At 40.9% G+C, this 19,702-nt stretch overlaps 1 protein-coding gene across 2 annotated transcripts; it reads left to right on the top strand.

Annotated features, from left to right (window-relative positions):
• The first annotated feature begins 2,170 nt into the window (after positions 1 to 2,170).
• LOC122798548 (histone H2B) lies at positions 2,171 to 19,480 on the top strand. 2 transcript variants are annotated; one of them, XM_044067600.1, is made up of 3 exons: positions 2,171 to 2,286; positions 7,865 to 7,988; positions 19,154 to 19,480. In XM_044067600.1, the coding sequence occupies exons 1-3, from the start codon at positions 2,267 to 2,269 to the stop codon at positions 19,388 to 19,390; spliced, it is 381 nt and encodes a 126-aa protein (XP_043923535.1). In that variant the 5' UTR covers positions 2,171 to 2,266; the 3' UTR covers positions 19,391 to 19,480. The 2 variants fall into 2 exon arrangements, with proteins under 2 accessions (XP_043923535.1, XP_043923536.1); XM_044067601.1 differs by having other exon boundaries at positions 2,281 to 2,350.
• The last annotated feature ends 222 nt before the right edge of the window (positions 19,481 to 19,702 follow it).

Raw genomic sequence — 19,702 nt, 5'->3', positions numbered from 1 at the left:
AATTACAGAGAGATAACAGAATTGATGCTTACTTCAGTTTTAGCAAAATGTGAGACAGCTACATACGTAATGGAAATAAATAAGGGACTGGACAATTAAAGTGGGGTACAGGTGTAAAGACTGGGAGAGGAGATTTAGATGAAGTGTCATAGGTTAGTACTAGGCTAACTGCCCTTGCAAGCCATTTTAAGCCTAGCCAATTATCCTTTGTAAGACTCAAACGCTGCACCTTGTGTTTGTAAGGCAAACACCTTAACCGTTAGGCCATCCTCCCAATCCCAGGATCAGAAATGGAGTAAGAAAGTTATGGTGCAATAGGATACCCTGGGGATAGAATGAAGGATGTAATAGAGAATTAAACTGAAGCATGAGGGGAAAGTGCTGAAATGTGACTACTGGGGTACTTGGCTTGGGACAGGGTAATTGCAGAGTACCATCAGCTGGCACCAGTATCAGCTCAGTGGATTAGGGTTATATCTTATGCCTTTTTCTGGGAATGTAGTATAATTGTAGATAAATATGTTGTACATGCATGTTTTTTTTCTAAAATGCTTTGGTCATGAGATGAAGATGTTCATTGTTTGATGTATATCTCAACAACTTTAATAAAATTTAATAAACAGAGACAACTGTAGAAGGGACAATGTATATTCAATCAACCTAGTTGAAATAAACTAAAAAAATATTAGCTAATATTTTATGTGTAATATTTCAGTAATACAGTGGTATATGCTAGGTGCATACTTCCAGGATAGTGACTAAAATGACAAAATGGTGAACAAAATGCTTATGTTGGATGGTTGGAGCCTTGAGGACTGAGATGGAAGAAATGTGTATCTGAATTATTTTAGGAGATATAAAGGTTGTAAAAAGTTGACTTAAAGTGGACTGTTGGGCTGAAAAATAAGAAGAAAATGAAGGGAATTATCAAGATAGCTGTTCTCTCTGTTAATGACAATATCTTGAAGAAATCCTCATTTGCAATATGCCCCTCCTTCCTAAATAAATGTACACATCACACACAGACACATGCAAATACAAATGATAGGAAAGTGATTGTACACTTTTGAAGTGGAGCAGCTTCTTTTTTATTGTATTTGAAAGTGCATCCTTTTCTGTTTTAGTTTTAATAGTAAAACAAATGCAGTGAATCAGATATTTATTTATATGGGAGGTTTCCTGCTTATAAAAGTTTTTTGGGAAGCAGAACACAAAATAAGGAACAATTAAAACAGGACTGAATCAGACTGCATCTGCTGCTGGAGGTGATATTGTGAAAGGGCATTGCACATGGATATCTGCAGCTACAAAATTCTTACAAATAGTACAAGCCAGGTAGAAAATAACTATGGGTTACTTAAAACTGGTGACAACTGAGTCTCACAAAACTCAGTATTAACATTACAAAAGGTAAGGCATTGGGGATCAAGGCAGTTTAATGTTTTTCTTTACCTGAAGCTTTTTGTTTCACTTTATTGAAAGACATTGCAGGATCAATACCTGTCAAACATTTCATTAAATATCACTGAATAATAGATTACTGGGAGCTTAACTATTGTTGTCTTCCTTCCTATTCTAAGTCATACTCTGCTGGTTCCTGTATCGTGAGTACTCTTAATTTATTCATCCTTAACTCTGCACCAATACAAAGCTTCAGATAAATGGTGCCCCATTCTTCTAGGTTTGTACTAAACGAACTGCTCTTGTGGGCCATTTTAAGCCTGGCCAATTACCCCATGTTGAGAATCAAACCCTGCACCTTGTGTCTATAAAATAAATACCTTAACCGTTATACCAACACTATTAATCATCCAGGCACATTATGAGAGAGAAATATGTTTTCTTGTCAGTTCAAAGGTTATGGAAATACTGTAGAATATTGCTATTAATAAAATCAGTGATGTCTGTAGCATTGTTGTTTACAAGCAATGAGTCTGCAATAAGGCATTTCAGTACTCCTACCCAATATACTTCAGCTGTAGCTTATGCTGCAGTTTAGGTTACTGCAGTGCAATCATACCATGAATAGAAGTGATTACTTCTAAACTTGCTACTAATTGAAGGGAGTCACTCACCTTGTAAATTATTAAAATATCTGATTGGTCTTTTGTTTTCTGATTAGTACACACACCCTTCTTTCACTTGATATAAAAGTTTTGCAGCTGGCTAGAAATGCTTTTCTAAGAAGAAAAAAAAAAAAAAAAAAAAGAGAGAGAGCCCCAATACACAACACTTGTATCACATAATTGTATAAAAGGCTGTGGCAATGGTTCAGCATTCAGATCGGTGAGTCTGTGTGTGTAGATCATTATTTTGCTGACTTGTAAAGTTGCAAGATGGATGCACTGAAGTAAGAAACATTATTTTTAATGTTTATGTAATCTGTACTTTTATTATGGAAACCCCCTGTACAGTTATTTCTGATGGGGCTTTCTGAAGGCTGCTTATAAACCCTTTTCTTAACAAGACTGTCAGATGGTCTGCATGGAAGATTACCATGTTACAGTTGTTTGCAGCATAGTATCTTTGCTGCTTACCTTTAAAGTAAAGAATATGTATTTTCCCTTCCTGTGTGAACAGGAACTAGAAAATGTTTTAAAACTGTGTATTGAAAGCAGTAGATAAGGCAAATGTGGTGCCTAAATTAGCTTAAAGGTTAAGATTGTATAAATGATTGCTTTTAAAAAAATAGTTTAAAGGTTGCCTCTTTAAGGAGGCAATTATGCTTCTAAGATTGGTGATCCTGCTGGCATGAGATGATTGCTGTGTAGCAGGTGCTTGCTGCTGTTTAGTTTGTATCCTGCTTTATTTACCATGTTGCACTACTTCTGTATCCTCAGTTTTATTAGTTCCCCTTTTGTATTGTAATAGCCTTTAGTTTAAGTTTTGGTATTTTATTTTATTTTGTCAGCTGGGCTAGAGTGAAAAGCAGTGATCCAGTTTCAGGTTTGGCCAAAAACTAAGTGCAGTGTACAGATTGTACACATTATGTAGAAATGCATTCCTTAAAATGCATTCACATTTGATAAGAGCCACTTCTCTGGCCGTGAGAGATGAGTAGACTTGTAGTGACCGATTGGTTTGAGTGCAGGAGTGATGGGGGGGGGGGGGGGGGTGGGAGTGTCATTCACTTTGTAGTAATACTACTGAACTCTTTGTTCAGAGTGAAGCTTGCTACTTTATCTCCCGTAAAATGTTTTACAAGAGAAATTTTGTTAAGCTTGCAAGACTTTTCAGGACTCTACAGCATTGTAGTCCCACTAAACACTAAAGTGCAGAGATGCTGCTTTAGAGGTCCTTGTTAACGGTATACTCCAGGCCTTTTATCTGCCAGATGATTCTAAAATATCTTGCTCTTCTGTATAACCCTGAATCCATGTGCTTCTAGCTGGAGCTACTGATGCAGATTGAGTTGTCAATAGGCCTCAAAAGTATAATGGATAATTGTGATGTCATATCTGGTATTACAATGTCTCCATTATACCAAGGCTAGACGGGGGGGGGGGGTGTGTGCTGCATATATACTTGCCTGTGCCTCATTTTAAAGGTCTTCTTGTGTAAACTCTAAATGTTTTGCATCTTTACTCCCCAGTCTCTTGTACTAGTCAACCTTTTTTTTACCTGTTCCTCCATATTACCTGAAATTACTTCTTGTCCGTCTTGACATGTCTTTCTTAAAAGCCATACTATAGGGAATCTTTTTAAAGCTGGTACATGTTGGGATTTACTTTCCTGTTACCCCCCCACATTTAAAGCTGGCCATGGGGGGGATGGCTAATGATTCCCAAGATCTTAACTACCACAGGATTTGTTGCAAAATCCATTGGTCCAAATTTTTTTCCCTCCATTGTTTTAGTTGGCTTACCATTTAATAGTGATGCAAGAATCTGGCAGACTAGTGTTATATGGTGCATTTAGCACTGCTGCCTGAATAGGGAGCAACATGCAGAGCAAACTGCTGCTTGCTCCATCACCATCACAAGTAGGATTACAAGAATGTTATCTGTTCCAAAAGCCATCCATATGGCATATGCTGCATACCTGATTTGGTCAAAGTATAAATGACAACTAGAAAAATAGATTTGGACAACTTTGTCCTTGCCATCTGCTCAGCTGTATGCCAAGATGCACATAGATAGAGCTTTATAAGCCGTACTGTGTCTTTACAGTCCCTCTGCCTTAAAGATATGCATTCTTCTTTACAAGCTGCCTATCTAATTACTTTCTGTGATATTTGACTTGTACATTTTGGCTTTCCCTCAAAATCTCCCTTCTACTATGGAAGAGCATTGCAATTTCATATACAGTATAGTGTTAACAAATGTGTGGAAGTGGCTCATTACTGACTGGGGAAAATGTGTTCCTATGGAGGAAGAAACTGGCATCACTAAATGTAAGGTATTTTTTTCATATGTCCTCAGTGAATTGATCATTCAGTATAAATGTATGCCTTTGTCTACCAGTGAACAAAATGAGGTGAATACTCTTAAGAGGAAGGCAGTATAAACTTGCAGTGGAGTGGATGAACTAGCTGGCAGATTTTTATGCCTGTGTTGTAGTATTAATGCTCTGTATATTTCAAGGGGCTGTACTAGCCATAATGTGTTCTTATACTTTCTCTCCCCTATACCACCTGTGACTGCCTCTTTGGGCTGTATTACACTTGAATGTAAGGCTGTTTGAGTTACTATCAAACCAAGCAGTTATAAGATTGTTCCATTTTTTTTTATACCAGCTCCAGCACCAGACCTGTTTGTTCAGAGATGAAAGTCCAGTCACCTTTTGTACCACTTGTCAGTGTGTGAATTGTCTTCAGTTTCACCCTCCCTTGTCTACTTCATCTTCAGCTAGTTGATCTAAGACCTTTAGGTTTTAGTGGAGTTGTCCTCTGCACTACGTAGCCAACCCTGAGTATATCGTTTTCTTAAAACCACCTCAAATTTGCTGCTTTACTTCAGCCCCAGGGTAGAACATCACTGTCCACTATTACTAGGGTAGAACATCACTGTCCACTACCACTACCAAAGGGAAGTGGTCTTCAGTCCAACAAAGAGTTGGCTACCTCATTAGATTCATGGATATTAGAATGCAGTGCAAATTGTCCCATTTCCAAAAACATGGTTGGTAAATGCAGGCCGAGAGAATTGAGGCAATGCCTCGTATCTTACTAGTTTGTGCTAACAAAGTACTAAATATGACGCTGCAGAATATAAAACCTCACTAATGCTGCTATCAAGTTTAAAACAGACTGGTTCCCTCCTGTTACAAGCTTGGTCATGTGAATAACTTGCCAGTACTCAAGGTTGCTACTTATTGTGAGAATGAACCCTCTTACTCCCTGTATAAATACCCTGCACAAGTACTCTTCTAGCTGGTTCTAAAAACCAGGATTACATCTTGTTTGACTATCAAAAACGTGTTGAGTACACAAGCGGCTGCCACGTATGATAAGAATGTACCCCATTCATTCCACAGATTCTGCTAATAAACATTCATATTACCATAGTTATGCCTGCCCAATGGGTCCCTCATTCTGCCTTCCTTCCTCTACATACTCCTCTTTACATTCCAACAAAGACCTTGCTAACTGGGTAAGTGACCTGATCTGTGGACCTTTAGCCATGACCCAAGACAATACAATGAATAAAGTTGACATTGGACTGTAGATGGTGATAATTGTATTTATATGTAACAAACACACATTGGGATGTGAATACTGTTTTTATTAGTAATGTATTTCGTGTGCCATAAAATGTCTGTCTTGCTATGATCCTCAATGTTACTTACTGCAACAGGAATTTCTATAGGCTTGCAGTGCACACTGCATGTAGTTGAGTACATATTTATAATTTAACATACTGAAACATTTTGAAAATGTTTGCAATCATAAACCCAGAGACTGTTTGCTTTCACTGCTAATGTAGCACTTGTATGTATAGTGAATCTTCTGTGTAATTTTTTCTTCCTCCAGGCTGGAAACTCACAGGTCCACATAGAATCCAAGCTTTACCCCAGTTAGCACACATTGCATGGCTGGATGCTTTTGGTGGTGGGAGAAAGCTCTGTTCTTTATGAATCCTGTTCCAGTCCTTGGGAATGCAATGCCTCATCCCATGCCTGAATAATTTCCTGTACCCAGATATATTAATATTGAGGACCTTCTCAAAAAGAATACCACTATATTTAGAGCTCCAGCACATGGCAGGGATAACGCAAAAAATGAAGTAGATGAGGTGGAGATATTGTACTAGTGAAGGGGTTAGGTGTTTACTATGCGAGACTCCAAGACGGAACAAATGTCTGCTAAGACAATCCACCACAGCTGTCTTTTTGTCATGGAATATGTTTGACTGCCTGTAGTCGCCCCCCTCCCCCCCAACTTTAAATAGGGAGTTAGTATGTCTGTATTTTGCATTGGCTGTTCTGCTTAAAAAAACATGGTGATGAAATGAGGGGTTTCATTCCAGATGACAAAGCTGCCTAGATTAATATGTTTCTGCCATTTGACTAGTTGGTTATATGTAGTAGGAATGATTGCTCCTGTAAACCCTACTGCCTTTCTGCTTGCATATTTGTATCAACTGTGTGGCATGTATGTCTAGTACTACAGTGTCTTGCACCAAATGTTCCTTTCCTTGTCTGGATTTCCCAGACCTACCAATCACAAGCGAGTATATTTCAAGTTTCCTCTGCCTAAATTTTTACCATCTGTGACGCATTCTGTAGCCACTAGAAGTTGGCTTTGTATCCCAAATTGAAATGAAGGTGACCATTTGGTATCATGGTGCCAGCCTCCAGCTGCTAAAGGTCATCTGCTTTTTCAGTATGTTTGCTTCCTAATATCAAACTCCATAACTTGGTTAATGATGGCTTTGGCTTGACTAATGCTTTGGCAATGGAATTTGAGGTTTGATAGCAGGGGGTACTTCAACTTGATTGGTGAATGGCATATGTCACTGGGGGTTCCACCTGTGTGCATTGTAAAGCAAATGCAGGACTATGGAGGAGATAATAGAAGTAGCCATTTAGCATGACCTGCTTCGTGTAGTTGCATCTAGTTGTGGTTGCTGGTAACGTAGCAGCTTATTGACAATTGCATCTTAAAGGGGGGATTTCTCTTTACAAACAGAAATCCCCACCTTCCTAAAAGTCAAACATCTCAAGGAATTTTTATTCACTTGAGGTGCCTCTGCTTCTCACAATGAAGCATCAAAGTCCATCTATGATCAAAGAAAGGATAAATGTCTGCTGATAGAACGCAACTCAAATGAATACAATAAAAATAATTAACACAAGTCATGTAAACATGGCTAAAGAATCTCTAAATCTACCCCCAACTCTAGTTTAGTTTTTTTTTTTTCTCTGCCACCACCTACCACTGCTACATTCCTCCCTACTTATTCCACCCACCTCCCTCTACTAAATGCTAACCTCCCACTAGCAATAGGACTATTCCCCCTCCCTACTTATTCCACCCACCTCCCTCTACTAAATGCTAACCTCCCACTAGCAATAGGACTATTCCCCCTCCCTGGGCACGTGGTTGTTTTCATTAGTGGCCTTGCTGTTTTGAATTTGTACTTGTACAATCTGTTATGTATATTGCTAGCTTATATCCCCTGCCCCTTTGGCTGAGCCTAAATGATCTGGAGCAGTGCTTTACTTCTGTTGACAAACAGTGGGGAAAGGGGGGGTGCCGTTTGCTCTGCAGTAGGGTTTGGATAATCCCCAACAAACATACCTACTACATGGCAGTAGGTAGCTTTGTTTCAGGAATCCTAAATACTGCTACAGTTATTCAGGTTCAGCCCAACACTGGTCTCTTGCTTGGCCTTTAAGACTTTTTTTTTTTTTTTCTTTTCAGAGAAATGCAAAAGATGACTGGTGATGGAGGGAAGAAGAAAAGGGGTCCTGGTGAGAAAAAGTCTAAGAAGAAGATTAAGAGGAGAGAGACTTACTCTGTTTACATCTATAAGGTGCTAAAGCAGGTGTGTAGCTCTATTGTTATTGAGCAGGTTAAGAAATGTCACGAGTACACCATAGTTCACATTTGGAAGACTGAGGAAACTAGACCTTAAGACTACAGGACAATTTTTTACTATCACTTGATTTGTGAATACTACAAAAAGCAATTAAGATAATCAGTGGGGTTTTTTTGTTTGTTTTTGGGGAGTATTTCATACAGTTTAATGACTGGTATGAGACCTGCTTTTTCTTTGCCAGCTTGCTTTTTCATTTGCCAGCTTTGTATGCCAACCTGAGTAGTGGCAGCTTTGTATGCCAACCTGAGTAGTGGCAGCTTTGTATGCCAACCTGAGTAGTGGCAGCTTTGTATGCCAACCTGAGTAGTGGCAGCTTTGTATGCCAACCAGAGTTGTGGAATGGGATTACAAAAGTGGTGTTTCCCAAATGCATTGGGAAGCTATGCTTATCTGGTGGAAGACTGCAGGGAATGTGACTGGAATGCTGTGTGCTTATCTGGTGGATGAATGCAGGGAATGTGACTGGAATGCTCTGTGCTCATGCTTGGCTAATTGTAATAGCTAGCTGAATGTGTAACCTTTGCTGGACTGACAAACTAAGGGAATGATTGATGCTTCTGGCAGTGTAGACTTCTTATTTGTACATGTCTACGTTAACCCTGGGGATGTCTACTTGGTTCAGTCCCATGTACAAGACACTTCACAATTATCTGGGGCTTCAATTTAGCATCTAAATATGTAATCTGAGCAGAGTTAACAAGCGGGTGTATCTAATCACATCGAGATGCATGCTTTCTGGAAGTCTGAACACTATCCATACACGTGCCATTTGGTCCTTCTACATGGCCTAGTACCAATTCTATTAATTTTCTGCAATTTCAAGTGATTGCATGCCTGCTTAAATACTCTTTCTTTAGACCTTGTCTAGGAATGTCTAGATGAACTCTCCTTATCTCTAGCTTCTCCACTATTTGTCTCACTAGAAGCATCGCATCAGTTTTATAATCCAAATGTGTTCTGTTCATCTTTCTATTTGGCGTAGCCATTTCCTCTCCTACTCCCTGATAATTTTGGTCATATCTGTTGTACAAGCATTTCAGTCTGCTACATTCCCCTGACCTAATTTTTATTGGTGGTGATGCTATGAGTTTCTCTAATTTTGTGGCTCTTATTTTTGGAAGCTATTGGAAGGACTGTTCCTGTGGACCAGTGAGCAGATATCCCACTTTTGCTGCACAACTTTGAACTTCTGCATTTCACCACCAGCTTTTAATGTGCCTGAACCAGGTATGGAAATGAGGTACGTAGGCATCATACATGCTGCCATTCTTTGACTCAACTTAATTTCCTCCTCCTGAAGTGCTAGATCTTTCAGTATTTCCTTGAACTCTTCGACTTTTGCTCCAGTCATCTTCAGGCTTTCCACATGGTCTTTGACTAGAGCCTTTTCTGACCAGCACTTGCAAATTGTAGCCACCAGTGGCTGTGGGCTACAATCTTTCTACCCTGGCGTCCTTTCACTAGAAGGAAGCTTACCAGAGGTGCATGTTGACAATGATTGTATGTGGTACGACTGTTGGTGGACCATGAAATGGCTTCCAATTAGTCTTATTACCTCTTTTGCTGCCCTACCAATGTAAACCCAGGCAGTTCTTTTATACCGCAATTTCCTGCTATAAGCATTCATGCCTTCCACTGCCAACACTAAACATGAGCAACTGGGGCCTCCATTACCAACACAAGCCCAAGGATACCATATCGCCGAATATCTTCTACCTCCCTCTATTGTGCTAAATAACCTACTAAACCATCCTTTCCACAATATACCCCAAAAATCTCATACTTCAATCTCCTCACTTGCAAATCCACTGGCCAGAATATACTTGTACAGTTCCTCACCCAGCTTGTAATCAAGCCTTAAAACTTGATGTGATACAATACCTTTTATTGGACCAACACAGGGTTTGTAAATTACCCAAGCTTTGTAGCTGTCAAGAGCCCTTCAAAAGGGCTCATGTCAGCTTGAAACCTATTTCGGTCCAATAAAAGGTATTTCATAATGTCTGTGTACTGTTAGTAGACCAACACTGCAAGTTTTTTCTTAAAAACAACACGTTCTGCCACTCCCTCATGACTTAATTCTCACAATCTCCTAGGCAAGTAGTAGACTAGCTGCCCTTGCAGGCCATTTTAAGCCTAGTTTGCTGAAATTTACCAAGGGCAAGTAAATACTTGCCCTGCAGCACAATGGACCATTTTAAGCCTAGTTTGCTGAAATTTACCAAGGGCAAGTAAATACTTGCCCTGCAGCACAATGGACCAATATCTAAATAAATTGAGCCCACTCAAGTGGGGAGGGCTTTGCTCACCCACACCCCCCATAACTGTTTATACAAACTCTTGAGATCAGACTACAGTGGAGAAAAGGGCAAAGTTTAGTAGTTGAACTATTTCTTTGCCCTTGAAAAATTCAGTGAATTGCTGAAACCAAGTGTGGTTGATATTTAGGTGTTCACTGAAATTGCATTTTGGCACACTAATAAACCTTGTACCTGTGTGGCAAACATCTTGACCATTCACCTCATTCCCTGCTCATCCCCTTTCTAATGACCTGCCTACTCTCCAGGGTTTAGTAGGCAGAGCTGTATGAGCTCACAACAGCTCTGCCTACTGAATGAAGCCAACAAATTGGCCTACACCAAGATCTCATAATAAACCTTATTTCAAACACCATCTACCCCCATCAGTTTCCATATCAATCGTGCATATGCAAATATGCCCACAAAGCTCATATCTTTCTATAATAGATTATTGCTTTAGAACGATTCCCTTTATATAATGATTGACCTGCAAAATGATTGTCCCAGTTAATCCAAAAACTATACAAACCCAAGTACTAACAGGTTAACCTACAAGCTTAAAGCTTTTCAGCTAGGACAAGTCATGGTACTCTTGGAAAGCCACCCCCCCCCCACCAAAATAGATGCTACATCTAGCTATGGAACCTTGCCAAGTAAGCTGTCATAAGTCGTCTGACAAAACCCTACCAAACCTCACTAACCTCTTTCCAGAAGTTTATTTTAACATGACAGGATGGAATGCCCTTCATTTCAGCAACCTTCTCGTCCTTTATTCTAGTCTATTCCAAATTGCCTCTGCCATCTACTCCTCCCCACCACACATCCTTCATTCTGCTTCAGAACCATCACACTAAAGGACATCACCTACTCTTCGAAGATTGTACCCCCTCCAGTACAGACTACCTTCACCCATGGGTTTCACTGTCATTTGGCAACATCATAGCTCTGCCTGTTCCATTTCCTCTTGAACTGATTTTCATACCAGTACAGACTACCTTCACCCATGGGTTTCACTGTCATTTGGCAACATCATAGCTCTGCCTGTTCCATTTCCTCTTGAACTGATTTTCATACCCTCACAACGCTTATACTAGGAAAGAGCTCACTATCTCCATACCTCTACCAGTGCTTGTATATGAAATGCCATCATTAAAACAGGGATCTAGTTGGACCCTTTCCTAAATTTCCAGATCACTGGGACAGCACAAATACAAAAAAATGATCAGTCTCCTATACTGGGCAAATAGGATCTCTATACTGGGCAAATAGGATCTCTAACTTTCTTTGGAGGCCATGTAGGAATGCAAAGTATCTTTTTGGTTTAGCTAGAAGTGGCCTCTGGTTTTCATTGTAATCCTTTCAGCATGTTGGCTCTACTGTGTATGCACAATGCCTGCACTTGGCTCTACTGTGTATGCACAATGCCTGCACTTGGCTCTACTGTGTATGCACAATGCCTGCACTTGGCTCTACTGTGTATGCACAATGCCTGCACTTGGCTCTACTGTGTATGCACAATGCCTGCACTTGGCTCTACTGTGTATGCACAATGCCTGCACTTGGCTCTACTGTGTATGCACAATGCCTGCACTTGGCTCTACTGTGTATGCACAATGCCTGCACTTGGCTCTACTGTGTATGCACAATGCCTGCACTTGGCTCTACTGTGTATGCACAATGCCTGCACTTGGCTCTACTGTGTATGCACAATGCCTGCACTTGGCTCTATGCCTGCAGTTGTTTTCTCACTCGAGTGTTATGTACCCATTCTCTTTGTACTCTCAAGTCTGCTCTGATGTCCATTTTGTATATTTTGCATTCTGTTTTTGCACTTTATATGTATCCATTGTGTTTATCTCCCTAGACTGAGACAGAAATGAATCCAATGAAATCTGTGATAGATCCTAGTTTAACACATTCAAAATAAAGAAAAATGTGGGTTTATCTAATACATTCTGCAACTTCCTATATGCACTCTTTGGATATAGGCATGATCTCGGCCTGTCTTTACACTGAAATCTGCTTTTCCAAGTCTGACATTCCTCATACCTCAGACTGACAGCAATTTGTAGCCTGTTCTCTCTGGAATAGGTGGACCCTGGACTCCATGCCAAGCTGCATTGCTGCACTGACTTCCACCTTGTTTCCTGGATACAGAGGATGTGCAGTCTCCCATAATGACATCCACTTCAAAGTTGAGTCCCATCGATAAACCTGCTAAAAATGAAGTATTGCCACACTGCATAGAAGTTAGTGTCACTGCTGTATAACTGTAGTGGGTATGTTAAGGGCAAACCACCCAGTTGAATTGGGGGAGAGGGGGAGCAATGTTCTTGTCCCAAACAGCAATGGTGTCTCATCCCGTAGACATAGATAGTATACTAGCAGATAGTTTCAGATAGTTTGTACTAGTTACAGGATAGCTTCTACTAGCTTCTACTGAATTTGTCATAATTCTGCAAATGCTCAAATCTCTTGCACCCAATATCAAAAAAGGAACAGGTACTGAAAGTCCACAATAACTAAAAATACCATGTTTAGAAAATGCATAACATTGGTGGGTATTTTTCACTTTTCATAATTAGATCACATTGGTAGGCATTTTTCATAACTTTCCATAATTGGGCATTTCTCACATAATTAAGAATAGTGGTATTTCAAGCTTTCACAAATGAAATCCTAGTTACAGAATAAGCTTTCGGAAAGCTTCTAAAAGTAGAATGGGTCTGTTTTCTCAAATGCAGAAACTTTCCTTTACCACATAGGACCATAATCTTAATGGTTAAAAGGAGGATGAGAGCAAGTTGGCAGAATCTGCATGACCTGCCAGATCATGCTAAATTCAACAACATTCCTCAATGATTGGAGTGTCAAACGGTGTACATGCAGACTTTATAGCAGTGTCAGGCCAATGCTTTAACAACATTTGCCAATGGAAAATGTACCATCACAAGTACCAAACTAATTTTACAGGCATCTTGCAGTTTTGGTTTGTATATTGCGTAACTTTAAATGTTGCATTATACAGTATATAGACTGTCGTGATTTCTCTGAAATCTTCACTATTTCAGAAAAACCTGTATGGCCATTAGGCTTCACCTTGCTTTCCTTTTCTATAGGAAACATGCAACATTTGTTCTGGTTGACACTGGATTTTAATTGTTGGGCCCCACTTATTCAAAATGCTGTTGCTGCTTTGTCATTGGATAATGCCATGGCTTTACAAGGATTAGCTGAAAATATAATCTGAGCTGAATTTTTTATAAAATCTAAAACTGAGCCTTTAATGGCCATATTTGCAAACCATTCATAGGTTCACCTAGGCTATCTGCCCTAGGGCATTTATAAGCCTAGCCAGAGTGCGTTTGGCTTTCGCCACTCATTTTAAATTAATTTTGCTATGCCCTTTTTCGAGGTTAGTATACTGTGCCTCTTAACAGACACAAGTGATACCCGGTGTAAACCTATGATCTCCCATCCACTCATTAAGATTCCTCTTGAAGAGAGTGAGGGACTCTGCCTAACCTGGACTGGGATTTTATGAAGGGAGCCTCTGGGTTATGAATCTGTCCCTCCAGCATGTCCTATTTATTTCAATGCTGAGGCTCAAGTCTCTTGAGCGCGTAGCTTGATGGGATTTGGATTTTCTGAGGTGCAGCATGTCCATTAATTCCAGGTTGGACATGGCTTTATGCATTAGGCACAGATCGCCTCTGAGCAGGCGGTATGCCACTGAGTAGAGCTGGAGTTTCTTTAACCGTGCAGCATATGGCATCTGTTTGAGCCCTTTGATCCTCTTGGTGAGGTACTTTTGGGGTCTTTCCAGTTGCTGCAGGTGTCTGGTAAGGTATATCCCAAAAGGGGCATTGTACTCCATTATGGGCCTGATGAGGGATGATTAAAGAGGCACGATGACCTCCCCTGATCTAGATGTGCACGATGACCTCCCCTGATCTAGATGTGCACGATGACCTCCCCTGATCTAGATGTGAATCCCTTCATAATTAGGTGGGCTATATAAAATGTTTTTCTAACCACTTTGGCCACGTGGTTGTCAAATGAGTGGTTATCAAATGAGAGATTGCCAAATGAGAGATTGCTATCAACTTGGGTCCCTAATTACTTCTGTACTTAATGGATTACCACCTATGTGGTAATTTGTGGGCACTTTGTTTTTGCCAAAGGGGATGACTATACACTTTTTGGCGTTTAGCTTGAGGCCATGGCTCTGGCACCAGTTGTCTGAGGCCCTTTTGGAGGATGCTTGTGTCGGCTGGTGAGTCTATTATGGTGCCCAGTTTGCAGTCATCTGCGAACTTGGTCAGCCACAGTCCTTCCGTGTTGGCCTGTACCTCCGAGAAATATATACCAAACAAGAGAGGTCCCAGGACTGAGCCTTGTGGGATGCCACTTGTAACTGGTATGGAGTCTAACATGGCTCCAGCAATTCTAACCATGTGGGTTCTGTCCTTGAGCCAGTTTGCAACCTATCTAGTGACATAGGGGTTTATATTTAAGCTGGTGAGCTTATCTATAATGCCAGAGTGGGGTATTGTATCAAAAGCTTTTGCGAGGTCCAGGTAGGCTGTGTGGACCACCTTCCCCTAGTCAATGGCCTTGGTGACTTTCAAAGAAATCGACCAGGTTTAAGAGGCAGGATCTGCCCTTAAAGCCAAACTGGGTAGGATCCAGTGTCTGTAGGTCCCCAATATCTTTATTTATGAGGTCCATGATGATCCTTTCCATAGCTTTGCAGACCAAGCTAGTCAGGCTTATGGGGCGATAGTTTCCAGGATCTGTTGAGGGACCACTGTTGCTGTACGCCACTCTTTGGATACATATCCTGTAGTAAGGCTGAGATTGAACAGTAGTTTTAGGTTTTGGTTTAGCTCGGAGTTCATGTAGGATGCAGCCCGGGACACTGTCTGGTCCCATTGATGCTGTGTTTTTTGCTTTGGAGAGGGCGGCTCTTACCTGAGCATCTGAGATGTCGGGGGCAGCACTCTGCTGGGATAGATATTTGTCCTTTTGGTGGGGAGGGGGGGGGAGTTTGCACTGAACCTGTCAGCTAGGATGTTGGCAATGTCTGTGGGTTCAGTGTATTTTTTGTCATTTTTGGACTAATTCTGAGCATATCTGGGAATTCCCACCCAGGTTCCTAACAAGTACAGAAAGCCTTGTGATTATCCTTGGTGTCCTGTACAATTTTTCTCTCTAAGCTGGCCTTAGATGATTTTATGAGTGCCTATAGTTTTTTGCTAATACTGATCAGAGATGCCTTCCTTTTTTGGGATTTTGCTCTCGTGTAGTAGCTTCCTCCTTGTATTGTATAGTTTGTTTATGGCTGGGGTTCACCAGACAAGACATCTGCCTTTTGGAGGATTGGGTCTTGGTTTTATTTGGGATTGCATGATCCATGCATTCTTGAAGGTGTTCATAGAATGCGTTTAAAGGATTCTGCGGTCTGGGCCATATTTTCCACAGGCCCGGGGGCTTTGAAGGATTCCACCTCTGTTTTGAGGAATGTGAAATTTGCTTTAGAGAAGTTTTTCACTGTGGTTTTCTGGGCAGGGGGTGGGGTCGGGATGTGAATATCCAGTGAGATCAGTTTATGGTCTGATCTTACCAGTGAGGGATGCACTTCTGGTCTGGAGCATAGAGTCCTCATATTGGTGATCAGGTCCAGTATGTTTTCCCCTCTTGTGGGAGTGGTAACAAGTTGTTCCATAGCATTTGAGTTTATAAATTCTAGGAACCTTTGTGCTAGGGTGTTGGAGCTAGAGTAATGCTCCCAGTCTATGTTTGGGTAGTTGAAGTCGCCCAATATAATGGTGTTTGGAGAGACCTTCATATTTTCCGGTGTTCTCAGGAAGGCCGAGTGGGGTTCCTGGGTTTGGGAGGGTGGTCTGTAGAAGGCTATAAACTGGAAGGCAGTTTTACCCACTGTTACACATGGATAGTCTCTGATGCTTCGTGCTGTGCCACCAACCTGGAGGTGTGGGTATCTTTGAATATTGATACTCCCCCCTCCTTTTGTGGTTCGGTCCAAGTTTTGGGGCCGAAAAGCATGGTATGAGGTGTATAACCTGGTGGTGCTGGGGTGCTCTTGGGAGCCTTGAACCAGGTTTCTGTTACTGCACAGATATCTATGTTCTCCATGCTAAGGAGCGTTTCGAGTGCGTGCATCTTTAGGTTTAGACTTCTGGCGTTGAGTAGCAATACTCTTAGTTTCTTATCCCTTGTGATACCTATGGAGGTAGGTTTGTCTTTTGAGCCTTGCCTAAAGAAGGCACTATGGGGGTAACAAGAGCCTTTGCCAATATCCAAAAGCCCAGGGGTGACAGGTGCAAGCCATCCCTAGCGAAGCATCGTGACTTGTCGAGCATGTCATCCCAGGCTGACTGGCATTGGATCCCCTTTGAATGACACCAATACTTAAGACAATTGTCAAAATTGGTCATCTTGTCTTCATATTGTGGCATCATTCTTGGTGAGGGTAAGATGCTACTCAAGGTCAGGGTCATACTAGCCTGGGCTACATGCTCAGAGCTCCTCTGTCTCTTTTCATGTAGTCCAGGGAGGTACGTCACGGGTCATTCACACCAGCATGGACAATGACATGAGCCATATTTGTACTTGCCTTGGAGTGACCTGAGTGCTTGTGTTATGTGGCGGATCCTAGCACCTGACATGCAGCTCACTGTGACCTTTTTGTTCAGCCTGGTGAGCAGGACGTCAGTGTGCCTGACTATAGTCACCTATTTAGCCTTAAGGGCTGTGACTGTTCGGCACACTGGCTTTGTGAGCTATGTGTTTCACATGTTTTGTTTAGGGGTAGCGGTTGCTTGGGTGTCTGCTTTGGAGGTCCCTGCTGCTTAGGCAGATTTTTATTTAGAGCGTCCGAGTATGTTTTTGTGTGTTTGTGTTTGATTTGCTGTCGTGGTAGGTCTATGTGAGACTGGATTTGTAGTGAGTGTGGTTTCCTTCTCCTGACTGGTTATGCCAGTACTGAGTTGAGAGAGCTTAGCCTCCAGTTTGGCTATATGGTTGCATCTCTCACATGTGTTGGAATTTGTTGGGAGGAGGAGAGGGTCCTCTGTGTACATGAGGCAGTTGTAACATTGCCTCAAGATTCCCAGATTCACCAGCTGGACCGGAGAGGAGATTGAAAACTGACCTTTGGACATGCTAGAATAGTATTGGGAATTCCTTTTATAATTGGAAAAAAAGGGCCAATGGGGAACAAGGTACTCAAGGGGAGTTTGTGAGGGTGTAGTGCTTTTAATTTTAGTGCTGACTTGTATAATTGCTTTAGTGTGGAAGTGCCAGGTAGCTTAAATGCAATGTGTTAAAAATGACAACAGTAACTTTCTTTCAAGTGAAACAAGGAAATAAGTACAGTAAGCAATGCAGATATCACTAGAGATCCACAGAAGCGCTAAAAAGCTGCGTTTTAGGTGGAATTGGCATTTCAGGGAAATAAGCAAACAACAAGCATTCAAACAAAGCTAGATTCAGCAGGCCTGGATCTAGTCTATGCTACAGCAAACAAGGTGTACCAATTTCAATAAGAAGCAGTTAAAATATGCAGGCACTATAAGCCTAAATTCCCAGTTCAGAAGGGCAGAGTCCAGCCTCTCCTCCCACAAGAGTGCAGACCACGAAAATAACTGGCCTGAAGCCCAAGTGCTTAAACCAGAATTAATACACTTTTAGAATAAGACACTGAGCCCTCAATCAGCAGTTCCCAACTTAGAAGGATGTAAGCTACCTGTTCTGCCGCTACAGTGCAGGCCACAAACCTTCCTAATGTAAAACAACTGGTCTGAAGCCCAAGTGTTTAAACTAAAAGGCTTAGAATGAGTTACACCAAGCAGTAATAAATACAATTGAGTACTTTTAAGATAACACAAAAGCAAAATAAAGTAGGAAGAAACACAAATACAGTAAAAGCAGATAATTTTTTAAGTGGAAAGAGAAAGGAAAGAAAAGAGTAGCAGAAACTAAGCTGATTGGCCTTCTCAAATGTTCTCCCTGTACTGGGTAGAATGAGGTAATAACACTAGACTGGGAGGAGGGTCCCAAATCAAATTTACACTAGGGGCGGGCAACTGCAAAGCCACCAACTATATAAAAAAAAAAAAAAAAAAAAAAAAAACTATACCAACAGGGAGGGTGGGTAGGAAACAAACTGCAGAAATGTTCCTCACAGCTGAAAAGCAGCAGTGAGCCTTTAAATGAGTTTTAAACTGCTAAAGGAGCCTCTAGAAAAAAAGTTTAACTGCAACAAGTTATCAAACAAAACAACCCAACAGATGCTTAATAAAAGTGGACAATTTCCAGTTAATACTTCACACACAGTGAAACTAGCTAGAAAAATACACAGTACACATAGTGCTATAAATAACAAAGAAATAAAGAACAAAATAAACAAAACAGGATACTTAATGTTGTATATTATAGCTCCGAGTTTCCTCAGTGTCCTTCCTTCGATCAGTTCAGTGTGAAATGCTTAAAGTAACTCTTCAAAGCAAAAATGTAAACTTGAAAGTACATTTGTGCCTTCAAAACCTCATCTTAAAAATCAATGTTGTGCATTAAGTAGTAATTTATGTTTGAAGTGCATTAAACTTTTCATTCTCTGAAAACAGTATGCTAAATTAGTTGGAAATTCATTTTAATAATCTGGGACAATAAACCATAAATGCACTATGGGGAGAACTTGGGCTAATATAAGCCTGTGCTGTGTTTTTATATTTTACTTGCATAGTTTAACTTCTAGAGAAAAAGGTAACATTTTTTTTCTTGCAGGTTCATCCTGATACTGGCATCTCCAGCAAGGCCATGAGTATAATGAACTCGTTTGTGAATGATATCTTTGAACGTATTGCCACAGAGGCATCTCGTTTGGCACACTACAACAAGCGCACCACCATTACCAGCAGGGAAGTCCAGACAGCAGTCAGACTACTGCTGCCAGGTGAATTGGCAAAGCATGCAGTGTCTGAGGGAACAAAAGCAGTCACAAAGTTTACCAGCTCTAAATGAGTCGTTCCTGGTGAAGGGAGCAACTAGAGAGCTGGTGCCATGTTCTGGAATAACCCTAATGTGTAAATAAAACCTGAACCATTGCATGAACTCTAAATGTGTCTTAATGCTTTTTATCTATAAATGCAAATTCTTTCAACTATAATTCTTGCAACTGTTGACATACTTCAAAGACTTGGTTTTGAAAGCTGTGGGGGAAAAGGCTTGATAACCTGACAAAGCTGTGCTGCCAAGTCCATTGTCCAGATCTCTGAAATCTAGGCAAGGCAGACTCTGAAGAAGTTTGTCATAGAATTATTCAGGCAAGAACTT

The sequence above is a fragment of the Protopterus annectens genome, chromosome 3.part1 (assembly GCF_019279795.1).
Source record: "Protopterus annectens isolate FY-2018-M chromosome 3.part1, PAN1.0, whole genome shotgun sequence".
NCBI classification, from domain to species: domain Eukaryota; kingdom Metazoa; phylum Chordata; order Ceratodontiformes; family Protopteridae; genus Protopterus; species Protopterus annectens.
This window is presented reverse-complemented; position numbering and strand designations above follow the sequence as displayed.

What these genes read in the sequence shown, in the direction of transcription:
- LOC122798548 (XM_044067600.1), top strand. Translation starts at nt 2,267, where the DNA reads ATGGTTCAGCATTCAGATCG. An exon ending in ATGGTTCAGCATTCAGATCG is followed by an intron (nt 2,287 to 7,864) that starts GTGAGTCTGTGT and finishes TTTTCTTTTCAG; the next exon opens with AGAAATGCAAAAGATGACTG. An exon ending in TCTATAAGGTGCTAAAGCAG is followed by an intron (nt 7,989 to 19,153) that starts GTGTGTAGCTCT and finishes TTTTTCTTGCAG; the next exon opens with GTTCATCCTGATACTGGCAT.